This window comes from Ceratotherium simum, chromosome 12 (assembly GCF_057802395.1).
Source record: "Ceratotherium simum simum isolate JZ-2026a chromosome 12, ASM5780239v1, whole genome shotgun sequence".
Lineage (NCBI taxonomy): Eukaryota > Metazoa > Chordata > Mammalia > Perissodactyla > Rhinocerotidae > Ceratotherium > Ceratotherium simum.
Window position 1 is genome coordinate 61,154,567 of NC_141911.1, and position 15,779 is coordinate 61,170,345.

General features: G+C 36.7%; 1 protein-coding gene across 3 annotated transcripts in view; it reads left to right on the forward strand.

Annotated features, from left to right (window-relative positions):
• PDE5A (phosphodiesterase 5A) overlaps positions 1-15,779 on the forward strand; it is a 132,438-nt gene that overhangs the window by 72,461 nt on the left and 44,198 nt on the right. For all 3 annotated transcript variants that reach the window (XM_004426537.3, XM_014784550.2, XM_004426538.3), the window contains exons 10-11: positions 8,253-8,428; positions 12,461-12,520. In XM_004426537.3, coding sequence (XP_004426594.1) covers positions 8,253-8,428; positions 12,461-12,520 — 236 coding nt within the window. The remainder of the gene's footprint in view (positions 1-8,252; positions 8,429-12,460; positions 12,521-15,779) is intronic.

The window sequence follows — 15,779 nt, forward strand, 5'->3', positions numbered from 1 at the left end:
TTCAGGAATGGTGGAAGAATGCATTCTCAGAGAAAAGGAATGATGTTTCCTATTATTGACATATTTGTTTCTTGGCACTGCATGTTATGTTAAGAGTAGAACAGAAAACATGGGGTTTTAAATGCCAGTCACACGACTGACATTGTGAAAATAGTCTGAACTGTTAACATTCTCCCAAGAACTTGGAAATAAAGGAATTATGAGTGCCTTCTAAAGGCTAAATTTTTAAATAAAAACCCGAATGGAGCAAGGCTTAGATATATAAATTTACCTTGAAAAGTGTGAATAGTTTCCAGGTTGCAAGACTTGACTATAATTTTATTGAAGGAGAGTATCAGTCAGAAAGGCTGGGGAGGGAGAAAAAAAAGACAAGTATTGCAAGTGCCTGTCCAGGTTCTGTCCAGGAGTCAGGGAGCCTCAGCCCCTCACGTGGAGGTGGATGTAGAGAGTTGTACCAGTTTGCAGACAGTATTCTAACCACATAGCGAGGCCATCATTTTGCTAGCGATGGATGCAGCAGGTTGTAGCTGATATTTCTCAACTATTCCAGTCCCTTTGCTGGTGTGCATCCTTACTGTGAGACAGCTACACCCGCTTACGCCGGTAAACATCCCACCAGTCTGACCTCCCTTGTTCTGATTATTTTCTTTCCAAGGTAGGTTAACTCATAGGAAGAGAACGCAGTCTTCGTATCCTCTCAAATAGATTGACTGCTTTGACAGCTGTTTCTTATTGTAAATCAGTGAACTGGACTTGAGGCAATGGGCTGGGGTTGCAGGTGCACGTACTCCTGTTCCTGGGACAGCTCTATTTCTTGTTGGGCATTAATACTATGCTGGGGTTATATATCAGTCTTGTGAAGTTAGTTACTGGATCCAACCCAGAGAGACAGATCTGTCCTCAGCATGGGAACCTAGTTCCTAAGGCTACAAGGCTGGGTGGGGGTCAGATCCTGACCTGGTGAATTGCCTGGTAAAGCTTTAGAAGCCAGCCTGGTGACTCCCTGCTGGGCTGTTTGGTCACATGCCCTCTTCACAGTTCTCAGAGGAAAAAGTAGAGGCTGATGAATACGTACTACGGAAGCCCTCTTTTCAAGATTATTACCGATCAGATCTCTAACATAAACAACAAAAGAAAACTGACAAGGGTGCCCTACAATATGATATTGAGTAAACATCATATTATAAAATTTTATTTCCCAGGGAGCTCAAGGTGGAAACTGCATTATAAAAGTTATGCTTTTTTTAAATGCTTTTTGATATAACTATAAAGATTTACTACAAGTTGCCTTTGACCTTTGATCTCTATGGAAGTGAACTAAATAACCTTTCAGATCTGTTCAAAATTCACCTTCTATGATCCTGTCACTGTTTCAGACAAGTGAGCCAAAAAAATAATAAATACCACTTGAAATAATCAGACTTCTCCTGGCATACATTTTGTGTCACCCTAGTTGAAAGCAGAGCCAAAAGTAAGCAAATGTTGTTTTTGGTGAGGAAGAATTCTCTGGAAATACAAAGAAAGAAAAAAATGATTCCCTTAGTGGGGTGTTTGTGGGGGCTTAAGTTGATTCCAAGTATAAGAGGGAAAATTTCCAGTGTTCCCTGCTGTTTTATAAGTGTGACAAAACAGAGAATTTGAATTCTCAGCCATACTCTGTGCCCACAGATGCAGCATGGAAAATATCGTGGTTGTAGATAATTTTTCTTACATGTCACAGACCAGATTCTGCTTTTATATAACTCTAATAGAGAATCCCCATAGAGTTACATTTAGAAAGACAGACAGGCCCATGTGTTTTTGGTAATCTTCCTTCCCCCTCATTTTTTTCCATTACTGACATTTAGATGAAATTATAGACATTAGACCAGTATGGGGCCTGTTGTATCATCAGATGTATTCCCTGAGGTATTATTTCATAGCAAATGTTTTCTTAGTGCTCTGGCTAATACAGAGTGTTTCCATAACTTTACTTCCAAAACTATTAAGGAAGTATTTTTCTCATTCAACATTCATTTATTTTAACCAATAATTTCCTCTATTTATTAGGCTAAATATGCCTTTTTCCCATATCATATTTATCAGAAATTCTTATGCCCATTTGCCATACCAGTTTCAGGGCAGATTTTGAAGAAATTAGTCCCATTCCCATCCAAAAAAATGTTTAGCCACTTTCAATAAGTTATATTTCCATCTCTGTGTATAATAAAAGTTATAGTGTTATACCACATATTGCTTGACAGTGAAGTATGAGAGAAAAGTATGAGAAATATGTATTTCTTACTGTATGTATGTTCTAAACTGATTACTATCCTAATCCTCTGGTCATCTGTGTGTTGCAAGTTGATTCCAAGGCATAAACAAATATTCTAAAATTATATAAGTTCAAATTTGACTTCTACTTCATTTTATTTTTCATATTAAATTTTATCATTTGACAATATCACTAACTGCTCATTTGTTTATAAAATATTTGCTAGGATTTTCTTAATGCAAGTGTAATTAAACTGTGTAGTGTCATCCATGGTACAGTTTTCTTTTTTTACAGTATCCAGTTTTTTTCCCAGTTAGAGAAATGTAGATTATGTTTAGTTATAATAAGCACCAGGAAATAAGACTGTAGGAGCAGTAATAATTGGAAGAAAATGAGAGAAAAATAAAACTAGGAAATTATAGCTTAAAAGTATAAAAATGAAAATATACAAAATAAAAATAAATATAAGGATTATAGTTTCAAGAATTGACTGAAGAAATAGAAATATAAGGAAAGCTTCATAGTACCACTGGAAAACAGAAAAGCGTACCTTGCTGGGCCCAGAAACACTGAGGAATTTCTGGAAGATATGAAGTATATACCATTTCTAAGAATACATTACACAAAATTTGAATAGAGATAACAATATTAATATCAAAGTAGAATTTAAGATAAAAACATAATGTTAAAGCGTCACTTTGCATTGATTAAAGTTAAAATCCATGGAGGAAAATGTAATTGTCATAAATGCTTTTAATAAGCTAAATAACATCATTGACAAATAAAAGCCAAAGCTATTAAAAATATAGGGAGAAATGGACAAAAAGGTGGTCATGGTGAGAGCCTTTAGTAGACTTCTCATAGAATGTTAAGGTACAGGAAAAAATAAGGAAACATTAGAATTGATTAATATAAAAATGAAACGGATTTAAATTATCATATATAGATTTACTTTTATCTTTTGTAATTTAAAAATACAAATTCCCGTTAAATATCCACCAGAAATGTACAAATACTCATGAGATACACAAACAACACAAACTCAGTCATTTCTGAAAAGCAGAATTGACAGCCACTCTCGTGGATCACAATGCATTAAAACTGGAAATGCATAATAAAAGGATAAATTGGAAGGAAAAAACTCAGAAACTGAAAAGCATTTTCCTAAATGACAGAAGAAATCAAAAGTCAAAATGAAAGTACAGCATTTTAGAGAATTAATGGTTGTATCAATGTAACATAAAAACTCAAGGTACACAGTCAAAGCTATACTCAGAGGAGATATTTAGCTTTAAATATTTTGTTATTATTAATCAAGAAATAATGAAATTATTTGAACTAAGTGTTCAACTGAAGAAATTATAAAAGCGGCACCTTTTTTTCTCTTTCTCACCCTCTATGCTGTCCCCCAAAATAACGAAATAAATAGGAAGAAAGAAAGCAGAGGAAAGAAATTGGAAAGATGAATTTGTGAAATGGGAAGGGATAGTAAAACGAGAGATAATGGGCAAACACAATAATAATAAAGAAATCTCCAAGAGAGAAACAATTAGGAAAGAGAAAAAAAGTGTAATTACAGATACAGAAGAAATTTTAACAGGCATTAGATAACACATGTACCAAAAAGGTAGTACATTTTATGAAATGGAGAAATTCTATAAAAATGGGTAATAATCTATACTAACTCAAGAGGTGTTTAAAATTTTTCATAGAAGTAATTGAGAAAGTTATTTTTCAAGTCATTTAAACAAAAAAAAAGCTATTGCCCAAAGGAAATTCTAACCAAAGTGATCAGATGAGAGGAGAGGATGAAATACGGCGAGACATAGAAAAGGAAGAGGCAAAATAACATACAAGTGATATGAATTGTGAAATGGGAAAACCCAAGAGAATCAGCCAGAAGGACCTATCTAAAAAGAAAGTTTAAAAAGTGCCTAGTTATCAAATTATTAAAGAGAAATAACTTTAATATATGCCAAGACAAATTTGTTAGAAAATTATAATGGAAAAAAGTCCCATTTACAATAGTAACAAGGAATAAACTTAAGCCAGAAATATGTAGCATCTATATGAGGAAAATTCTGAGTAACTTAAAAATCTTTAGTAAGTGAACTGATATAACATTTCGTAATGATAACAATCTATTTTGTAAGATGTCAGTGTCCCCAGATTAGATTTACATCAATTTTAAGACATATCCTTGTAAGATTTTTTTTTCAGGGGGAAGGGGAATTCTTGACCAACATTTATAAAATTCATCTGGAAGAATAACATATAAAAAGAATCAGAGTTGATGGATAGAGAATTGCCTTATCAGAAATTAGAGTAATGCTATAAAAGTAACATAATTAAAAGTGTGTATCATGTGTGCTACAAGAGATGGCATGATTGATGGAACACAACGGAAAGTCTAAATGCGGACCCACGTCTGGTATATATATATATTTGTGTTATTGTATGTAATAGAGTATATTTCATTGTTTCTAAGATGACATTGGTTGAAAGACACCATTTTATGTATCTTCAAGAAAGAAAAAAATGATTTCAATTAAACTATGACAAGCAATTGATTAGGATGCATACTGATTTCAAAAATATTAACATGTGAAAAAAGTACATAATAGTTGAAATAAGTATGAATTTAGTATTTAAGGTGACACTTCAAATCATTAGAGAATGGGTAACTATTCAAGTATTGTAAGAATCTACTAGCAATTTGGGGAAAAAATTAAGTTGAATTAGAGGATTAAATGTGATACAATGAATCTATAAAAGTACTAGGGGAAAAGATGGTTTTATATGTAATCTTAAAATGGGGAAGCTTCTTTTAAAAGCAAGACACTATACAGCAATAAAAACTTCTCAAATTAAGATAATTGACAAATGACAAGTGCAAAAAAAAATATTTGCAATAAAGGTGATAAGGGCAAGTCATATATTAACAAGACAGGATGCTAATGTTGGAGTCCATGTTGTGTGGTAGAGAGGACATGAGACGACAAGCAGGATGTAAGAGTTGACTCCCTGCTCTGCCAAAAAGCTGGGAGGAAAACTGTGGTAGGTAACAACATCTGATCCCTGGAATTACAGAAAAGGAAACATAATTGTGTGCTTTTAGAAACCATCTAGTCCCTTCAGCATCATTTCGAGAGATGCCTTCAATGCCAACTTAGCCCCTCAGAGCTGCCATGATGACCACATGAAATAATGTCTGTACAAGTATTTGGTGAACTCTAATAATATTAAGTAGCACTGATATTTTACTATGTAACTGTACTACTTCTTGGTTTTCTCCTAATATGTTTTTGAATATTTTATTTTATGATTGTACATATTCATTGGTTTTTACTGAGTGGTTTTGGTTTTTTGGTTCTGCATTAACTACTTTGTTTTTGTATGTAAGTGATTCTGATTTTGTATGGCTTACTAGTAGATGTGGCATCTGAAATGACCAGTTTTGAATTTCATTATTGTACTCTTTATCCACTCTTCTGGTCATTAATGAAGAAGTTGTGAAAACTCCATCTGTAAATGGGTCCAAGCTTTCAATTTTCCCAAAGAACCCTGTTGGTTTGTTATAAACCTTCTTCTTCATAGCTTTCTTTTTTAACTTGAGTATTTTGTTTGATAGAGCTTAACTGTCTATATGTCTATATCTGTATCTGGATTGTAACAGAGACACACTTTAGCTGTTGTGCTCTGAGCTGTGGTTGTTATAGCCAACTCTTGATATTTGTACGCTTAGCATTCCATTTCAATACCTTTCCATTCTAGAAGTATTAATTAATACCTCAATGTATTCATTCATTGTGACTGAGGCATAGATTTGAACTGCTGTTCAGGAGAGAGTTACATAGCCAGGTCAGAAGCCTAGCCGACTGCCAGGTAGCCACATTTCAGTGCCTCCTTGTTGTCTTTTCCTTTCATACATGCAGTAATTCTTATGAAATGATAAAAAGAAAAATATTGCTTATGAAAAATGGCCATCAAGGAGGAGAAAACTTGAGTGAGAATTGAAAGGAAATTATATTGTGATGTGAGGATAAGGGCATGAAACACATGATTTGCAAGAAAATGTGGTTTGGGAGATGGCCAGAAGCTATATAAACAGTTCCATATTTATAATGGGAGATTCACAAAGGTTGGAGGACATAACCCTGTGTTTTTACCATACAAGGGACATGTTCTTTTAAGATAGTGAGGGCCAATTGCCATTTAATCATGGTTTCTACTTGCAGTGTCCAAATTCATTGTGTTTTGTTTAAAGTTTTTCTTGATAATGGAATAAGTGTTGGAGAAGTAATCTCAACAGTACTAATCCAGATAGATAAGGATATCTTTACTGTCTAAAGTCAAAAAACTCCCACAAACAAACAAAAAAGAGCATAAAAAGAGAGTACAGATCATTTGTAGTGTTAAAAATAAAGAAATTGCACACCCGTGGTCATAAAGGGACCTAATGTGCAGCCATGCATCAGCGTGGACTCTAGGAAATCCTTTTGTGCTCCAGGAAAAATAAGAGATAACAGACTACAGTCTTCATGGGAAAATAGTTGGGGTCACAGCCGCAATCCTGCATTCTTTCATTAACTCAGTAAACATTTTCTGAGTTCCTGCTATATGCCAGGCATTTTGCTCGTTGAGGAAGTGGAATTGAAAAAATAAAATCTCTAAGACCAAGGTATGTACAGTCTAGAGGGAGAGAGAAATAAAATCCACCATGATACGCCAAGTGATCACATTGAGGGCATAGAAGAGAGACGTGCCCACCTCAGCTGGGAACTGGGAGGCCTCCAGGAGCTCACTGTGAAAGAGATGGAGGGATCAACTGGGAAAACAGGAGAGAAGGCGGAGGGGGCAGCATGGGCAACAGTGCGGGCAAGCTAGGTGCAGTCCGGACTGCTAGCAAGGATCTGACGGAGGTAAAGGGCACAGAGCAACAGCGTGTGGTGAAAAGTGGGCTTTGGGGCAAAGCCGAGCTGAGGTTTGAATTTTAGACATAAGCATACTAGCTGAGTAGCCTTGAGCAAATTACTTAACGTTTCCGAGATTCAGTTTCTTCATTGTAGAATGGGGATGGTCAGAGCTACCTCACAGTATAAATTGGGAGGACGCGAGATCATGTGTGTGCGAAAGCATTTAGCACAATGTCTGCCCCACGGTGGTCACCTGAGGAAAGTCTGTTATCAGATATTTAGAGACAAAAGAGATAATGACTTTAACAACACTTTGTTTTACCCAGAGGTTGGAGGTCACCAAACTCCTCACAGAGAGACCACTTGGCTAGGAATCCTATAGAACAACTAGTTTGATAAAGATTTACCCTAACATTGATGTAATCTTCCCTTTATATTGACTACACGTTTGACTTTGTATGAGAGGCCAGGACTTGGGAGGTTGTGATTTTCTTCAAACATTAGTTCTGCTTTTATTTCTAAGTAAATAGTCATTTTTATTGGCATTTATTTGCAGTATCAAAAGTTGTCTGCCAATATGATCCTCCTGGATGCAGAGGTGCATATTTGACCTTTGAGACTGTCTGTGAATTGCCTGTTTTCTACATTCTATTTTGTATGTAACTGTGTTTTTAACCTCTGTTTTCTCAGTAAGGAAAGGCAATCTGTCTGACCCAAAATTCTGATGTGCATCAAAATTGTTCTCTTGGCAAGTGTACAAAAATCCAATTAGTCTCCAAAGGACAAATTGTCTTTGGGGACTCAACTGATGTAAAATTCGTGACCCAGTCTGGAAGAAAATAGCACTCTAGGATTTTTTTTAACACTGGCAACATACATTTAGGACTATGTGAAAGGAGTTCTCATGTAAATTATTTTAGTGTACTTTTCTATCTTATATTTGTGAGCATTCGTTTGCTTATTTGGAGATGCAAAGCACTCTAAGAGAAAAGTATAAGATAATCTTTAGGGGTATGTGTTACAGTTAATAAAGACTATGATAATTCATAATAACATTTGTTCAATTTCTTGGATCGTTACAGGGGTTTGCCAACTTGTTAATAAGATGGACGAGAATACTGGCAAGGTTAAGCCTTTCAACCGAAATGATGAGCAGTTTCTGGAAGCTTTTGTCATCTTTTGTGGCTTGGGGATCCAGAACACACAGATGTATGAAGCAGTGGAGAGAGCCATGGCCAAGCAAATGGTCACATTAGAGGTGGGATGAAGCTTACACGACTTCTCGGTCTACAGCCAAACACTCAGCTTCTACCTTTCCCTCCTAACAACTCGTGGTGGCTGTTTGTTGTATCATTGTATCCTCATGAGAATCATGTGATTTAGATGATCATTTAAACAGCTAAGGAAACTGAGACCCAGAATATTTTAGAAACTTGTCAAGAATTCATATGACCAAACCAAAACTCAGGGTGTTCTCCCTTCAGTCCTCTGCTTTTTTGGCAGAAAGCAATCCTTGACCTTAATAATCCATTCCCAGATGTCTACTTCCCCTGTGGCCTGTCTGTCCCTTCCCCATTGCCTGAGCCTCCCCATCTCTCCATGCAAGCAGTGGTGTTCACACATTTTTAAAAAACAAAAACAGAAACACTAAGCACTCAGAGAATCCGAAGTGAAGAAAAGAAAAAAAAAATCAGTGAAAATCAGGACTAGTTTAAACTCCTGGACTAGCTACTTTGGAATCTCTCAGAAACTCTTTTTTTTTTTATGTATTTTTTTTTTTTATTTTGTGAGGAAGATCAGCCCTGAGCTAACATCCGATGCCAATCTTCCTCTTTTTGCCGAGGAAGCTTGGCCCTGGGCTAACATCCATGCCCATCTTCCTCTACTCTATATGGACGCTGCCACAGCATGGCTTGATAAGCGGTGCGTCGGTGCACGCCCGGGATCCGAATCGGTGAACCCCGGGCCGCCGCAGCGGAGCATGTGCACTTAACTGCTATGCCACTGTGCTGGGCACTCAGAAACTCTTTCAAATTACAGGTTTATGGATCCCACTTCTGAAAATTCTGATTCAGTAAGCCTTGGGTAGAGGCTGGGAATCTGTATTACTACAGAGTTCCCCGAGTGATTCTGAACGTGCAGGCAGTGAGTGAACAACTGGTCTGGGGGACTGACTTCAGGCAGGCTCCCTCCCAGCTAGGGCTAGCCTACCCAAGTGGGGCCAGCCCTCGCCTGATGTATGTCACTAACTGCCTTGAAAATGCTCGCTTTGTATAACATGGAAATTTCTTACATCATAGACCAATTTAGGGAAATAGACTTCAGAAAGTACAAATGTCTCTAGTTTTTGTACTAGAGACAAAACTGTGTGAATATATTTGAATGTTTGCCTACTCATACCTAGTTGAGGTCAGTGGGAATTGGTATTTGGAACATAACTTTTCCTCTAACCCCTAATAAATAAATACTGAACCTAATGAGCTAGAAAGTTATAAATTATACATCAAGATTTATCAATACCAAGATGGTACCCTTTACTTTCTAAGGTGAATGTATAATTCTTACAGTTTTGCTATAGTATTATATAAGGTAAGAGACCTTGGATTATAAACCAGGGAAAAATCACAGTTTCAAATATATATACACAAATATATATATATATATATATATATACACAAATATATATATATATATATACACACACACACACACACACACACACACACATATACATATGTGTACATATAGTTTCATATACATGTATGTGTGTGTGTGTATATATATATAATTTTTTATCTAATCTTTTTCTACAGTTCCCATGGTTTTGCATTGAAGAACTGAATCTAAGCCAGCTATGAGTTAAAAATTATTTCTTTTTTAAAAAACTTTTTATTATGGAAAATTTCAAACATATACAAAAGTAGAGAGAATAGCTTAATGAGCCCCCATGCACTCATCAGCCATCTTCCGAAATTGCCGACCCCATGGCCAGTATCATTCCATCTCTACCCTCACTCCTTGGAACTCTTCTTCCCCTCCCATTGGATTATTTTGAAGCAAATACCAGACATCGGATCATTTTGTTCAAAATCTCTAGATATTTTCCTGATTGAGGAATTTTTATTTCTATTTTTATACTTTAAGCTTTACTTTGTTACATATATGCTATGAGTAATTAGGCTTTCATTTAGTATAAACATTTTTCAATTTAAGGTCATTATGGGAAGTCATTTCTGTGATCATAGGTTCAAACTTGAAAATATTTTCCTTTTCTCATGAGCCCATTGGATAAAAGCTAAGGACACAGACCCCTCAGGTTTTCTTATGACAGTGAATTATTTTGACCTGGAAGCCATATTATTATAATAACAATAATAATAGCTAACCTCCATCAAATGCTTACTCTGTTCTAATGCTTATATGTATTAACAGAATTAATCCTTACAACCCTGTGAGTAAGGTGCTATTTTTATCTTCAGTGTGTGATAAAATTAATCTTTTTGAGCTTAGCATGTTGTTATTCCTTTATTCATTTATCCATGTTGCATTGCACTTATTTATATTAGACTAATTCCTGGTCACAGTTTTAGCTTTTCCCAACAAACTGCCTCTGTGGTGTCAGCAGCAACAGGTTAGGAGTCGTGACCCATCAATTTCACGTGAGCAGAAGACAGAAGCTCCAAGTTTCCTGCGATTTCCTAGTGATTAACAGTTCAAATGCTAAGACAGATCCGAAGGAGCACATATAAATGCTCTGAAACACAAGATAGTAGACAATAAATACCTTTTGGCTTTAGATTTTGAATTGCTTAAAATTTTAAAGACTGGTTTAAGGAAAACTAGTTTGGATTGCTGCATTACTTGGCTCACCATTTAAAGTCTGAAAATGGGTTACCTTTTTATCAATGATTCTAAAACTTGTGTTTTTAGTAAATCTATGTTGTCTCTATCGAAAATGAACATTAAAAAATATTTTTTAAGGGGCCAGCCCTGTGGCCAAGTGGTTAAAGTTCTGCACACACCTTTTTGGCGGCCCAGGTTTGCGGGTTCTGATCGGCCATGCTTGTCAGCCATGCTGTGGCAGTGACCCGCATACAAAATAGAGGAAGATTGGCACAGATATCAGCTCAGGGGAAATCTTCCTCAGCAAAAAAAAAAAAAAAAAAAAAATTAAATATGATAGATGTTTTAATTACCACTACCTTGGTTAAATAGAATATCTAAAATATTATCGCTTCACTTAGAAGTTATCACTTTTGAAAATGGGAATTAATGATTTTCAAGTTAAATTATAAGAAGATAGTAAGCCTGCCTTTTTAACTCAACTAGGGTAATGGAAAGTGTACTAGAGTAGGAGTTGAAAGCTGGGTCCTAGGCCCTCCTGTCGTCTCACTGGGTGAGAATCACTGCTCCTAGGTGTCCTCACCTGTTAATGGGTGGGTTTAGTACTCTTCTTCTCAGCTCATAAGTCCTACAAGTGTAAAGGGATCCTTGAACCTGTGTGACATTATATCCCAGCCACTCAGTTTTTCTTCATGAATTCTACAGTGGTTATTGGCCTCATCTGAGAGTCACTTCTAGACTACTTTCTTTCCAAATATCAATGTTAAAAATGTCAGTTTATGCAACATTTTTGTTTTTGTTTTTGTTTTGTTTTGTTTTTGTGAGGAAGATTGGCCCTGAGCTAACACCTTCTGCCAATCCTCCTCTTTTTGCTGAGGAAGACTGGCCCTGGGCTAACATCCATGCTCATCTTCCTCCACTTTGTATGGGATGCTGCCACAGCATGGCCTGACAAGCGGTGCGTCGGTGCGCGCCCGGGATCCGAACCCACGAACCCCGGGCCGCCGCAGCGGAGCGCATGCACTTAACTGCTTGCACCACTGGGCCAGCTCCGCAACGTTTTTTTTATTAATTCTGTAGACAAATAGAAACAACTAAAGTCAGTATATTTTTTAAAAAGGCAATACAAAGTAAATTTTCTGCCAAGTTTAAGCCAAATAGTGTGGCTTATAAATAATGTGTTTGGTATATCAACAATGTCAGAATAAAAGTGGCAAGAGTTTTCTTGGAACTTAGGGAGTATAACTTTTTGTTTTCTGAAATAAGCAATGGAATCGAAATCTGGGATTTGCTCTCTGGTGAAGAAAGCAGCAAACAAGATTTGACATTCTGAGGAGTCTAGTTCTCTCTCCAGGAAGGTTTAGCAGAATCCCAAGTTTGCAGTTGTAGTCTGCATGTGGTAGTCCTCTTCTGTATAACCTGTATTCCTTCTTTTCTTATGCTGTAGGTTCTGTCATATCACGCTTCAGCAGCGGAGGAAGAAACAAGAGAGCTCCAATCCTTAGCGGTAATTCTCCTTCTCTTTCTTTGTAAAAATGACTAACTACAGACATCTAACAATACATAAATACGCTTCTCTCAGGATAACTGCCTCTACTAGTAATGGCCCCCTAGACATGTAATTAAATGCGGTAAATATTTAGATAGACATTCATAAAAGTATTTAATCATCTCTGCTTTCTTGCAGGACTACAAAGGCACTGATAATACAAAGCAAAAGATCATAACATACTGACTTTGTAAAACATTATATGATTCTGATTTTTTCCAATAATTGTTATAATCTTTATATCTTTCTAAGGCCAAAATTAGTTTTCAGTTCCCTGGGGAAATGTGGACAGGTGACTGCAGGGTGGTTGTTTGGTTAGGATAATGACAACAAAGATTTTTTAGTTAGTTACTGATAACTTACTCTGCATTATTGAGAACTGAGAGTGATTTTAATTTCTGACCATATGGCTTACGGACTATTATTTGAAATCGGGTTGAAGTAAGGCCGGTTCCTGAATTCTCATCACATTCTTATTTAGTATGCTGTGAGAGAAAAGCACATTGATATTTAAGTGGAATGTCATATGTTTTGGGTCTTGATTGAGATTGCTGTGGCCGAGATTAATGAAAATTTGAGGCACTTACACATTTACAACTAAGGCTGGCCTTCTGAGTTTACATTTACTTGAGACAACATAGATAAGGTCTATGTGAGATGTGAGGAGAAGGGTGTGAACAGATCACTGAGCTTCTTTTTCATTGTCATCATCATCATCATCATAGCTTACCAGATGCTAACCCTCTATGCCCTTACATACATTTTCTCATGTAAACTGCACAACTGTCTTATGAAGCCCACACTGACGCTAGAGAAGCCAAGTGACTTGCTCAAGGTCACACTGGCAGGAAGTGAGGGAGTCAGGGTACAAACTCATATAGTCTCCTTCCAGAGCCCATGCACAAAACCACACGCTCTCTGTTATGAGCCGTTGGGGAGAGGGAAGAGTCAAGATGATTTGGATGTCTTGACCTTGGTAATTCAAAGAACCACGATGCCATTAATTAACAAAAGTGGAAATATTAAGAAGGAAAACTGGTAGATTTGATTGGAACATGGTAAGTTTGAGGTGCTGGTGGAACAACCAAATGGACATCTTCACTGATCTGGAAAGGCAGGACTAGAGTGTTGATCAGGAGAGGCAGGACTGGAGTGGTGAGGGACTGGTGGGCAGAACTAGAGGTGGTGACTTGAAAGTTAAGTCTTGGGATTTGGGGGAGTCCCGTGGTAGTGAAATAATGGGAGTGGAGCAGTTGGGAGAGAGTGCAGAGAGAAATGTGCAAGACTATGGGCAGAACTCTTATAAATACAGCTTTAGATGGGAGGAGTGGGAAAAGAAACCAGCTAAGGTAGAGAAGCAGTAGTTAGGGAGGAAGATTAAGGATAGAGCAGTGGCACAGAAGGCAAGATAGAACAGTTGCAAAAGAGACAGAGATCCCATCAGCGGTAGGAAGGTTGAGAAATAGGAAGACTGAGAAAATGCTGCTGGATTCAGTAATTAGGTGATTCTTGAGAAAGCAGCTTCAGGAGTGAAACTGCAAACAGAAGGAGTAAATGGTGAGAAATGGAGGAAATGAATGTGGACTATTTCTAAAAAATAAGTTTCGTGGAGAAGTAGCCATGAAGGGTGTTGGCTGAATCATGTGAAGTTTTTTATTGTTTGTTTTGTGTTTGTGAGCAGGGTTTGCTCACAACCAAGAGAGCCAACATGTTCTTGGACAAAGGGGGAAGGTACGGGGTGGGTGTGAGACTAACAGTGCAAGACAGTGAAGAGACTTGGACCTTGAAGTGGCCTAGGCATTAAGAGAGACATTTCTTTGGCCAAGACAAGAAGAAAGGGGTAATAATAATAATAATAGCCACATTTATGGAGCGTTTACCATATACCTGGCATGTTTAAAGTTCTTTGTGTGTGTGTGGACTAAATGTATTCAATCCACAACAACTCTCTAAGGTCAGTAGTATTAGCATTTTGAAAATGGAATTTAGGGTTGAGAGAGTTTAGATTGTCCTATTCGGGTCATAAGTGATGATGCCAGTACTAAACTCAGGTGGTCCAGATCCAGAACCCACACTCCATTGCACAGCACTGGCAAGATGATGGGCTGCAAAGGAGGGAAGGAGAATGAGGACCTGTAGACATGCTCAGTTACATCACTGAGTAGGATGCTGAGTCATTTGCCAAGAACAGTTTAAGGAACTTGCGATGATTTCACCTGAAAGGTTAAGCTTCTTTTGGGGTTAGCCGCATTCGGAATTGGCTGTATTTATTTTGTTCACAATGGTATTTGAAGGAATGAGCAGTTTTTCAATTATGTACAAAGGTTTATAGGTTTAAAGTATCTTTCACATTAGGCTTAATAGGCCCATTTGTCTAATCCTCCAGAATGATAAAGTTTGGAACTAAGTGCATACTGTGAGTTGGAAATTATCCCATGGAAAGATACATTTTGAAGTGCTTGCAGGCACTGTGGGATGATTAGGTTATTTCTAAAATGAGGACAAGGTTACACTCTGCCATGTGCTGTTTTAGCTAAATAAAAAGTAGCAAATAAAGTAATTTCTAAAGATCATGCTAAAAAAATCACTAGGACATTAAACCTTGCTTTTCACTTTGAAAATAGCAGAGTCTTTCAGAAAAATCTGAAAATTATTTTCTCAATTATGTTTATAATTTTAGCAAGAGAAAAACACTTTGGAATAACTGAAAATTGCCGTATTGCAGTATTGTTCAAAACCATCTGTTGTTCCATTTGGAAAATAGATTTCTGGCAGCTGCATTGAGAAATTTAGGGTTACATAGCTTGTAGGTCAAGTAATTCATTTAAATTCAGCAACTGATTTCAATTCTAGTTTTCTATCAACCTAATAAAAATTCCTTTACAGCCCCAACTACACAGGTGTCTGCATCATCCAGCAATTACCAAAATTGCTGTCTTTGTCATGTCTGATTGTTTATCTCAATTTAAAACCTAAAATAAATTGAAAAGCTGTCAAATGTTTTCTTAACTTTTATTTTTAAAAATTAGTTGTTAAGAAAATTAAATAATGTATTCTGATGATCCGTAGTCACAAGTTGTTGGGATAACAATAAAAGGACCCCAGGTGACCCGGTTATGGTTCTTACAAAGTTAGTAGTTAAGATATCAGAATGTAATAAATAGTTATTACATTTGATTGATTGAAAAGGCCTTTTCTGCCTTCCTCTCTTGTTAGA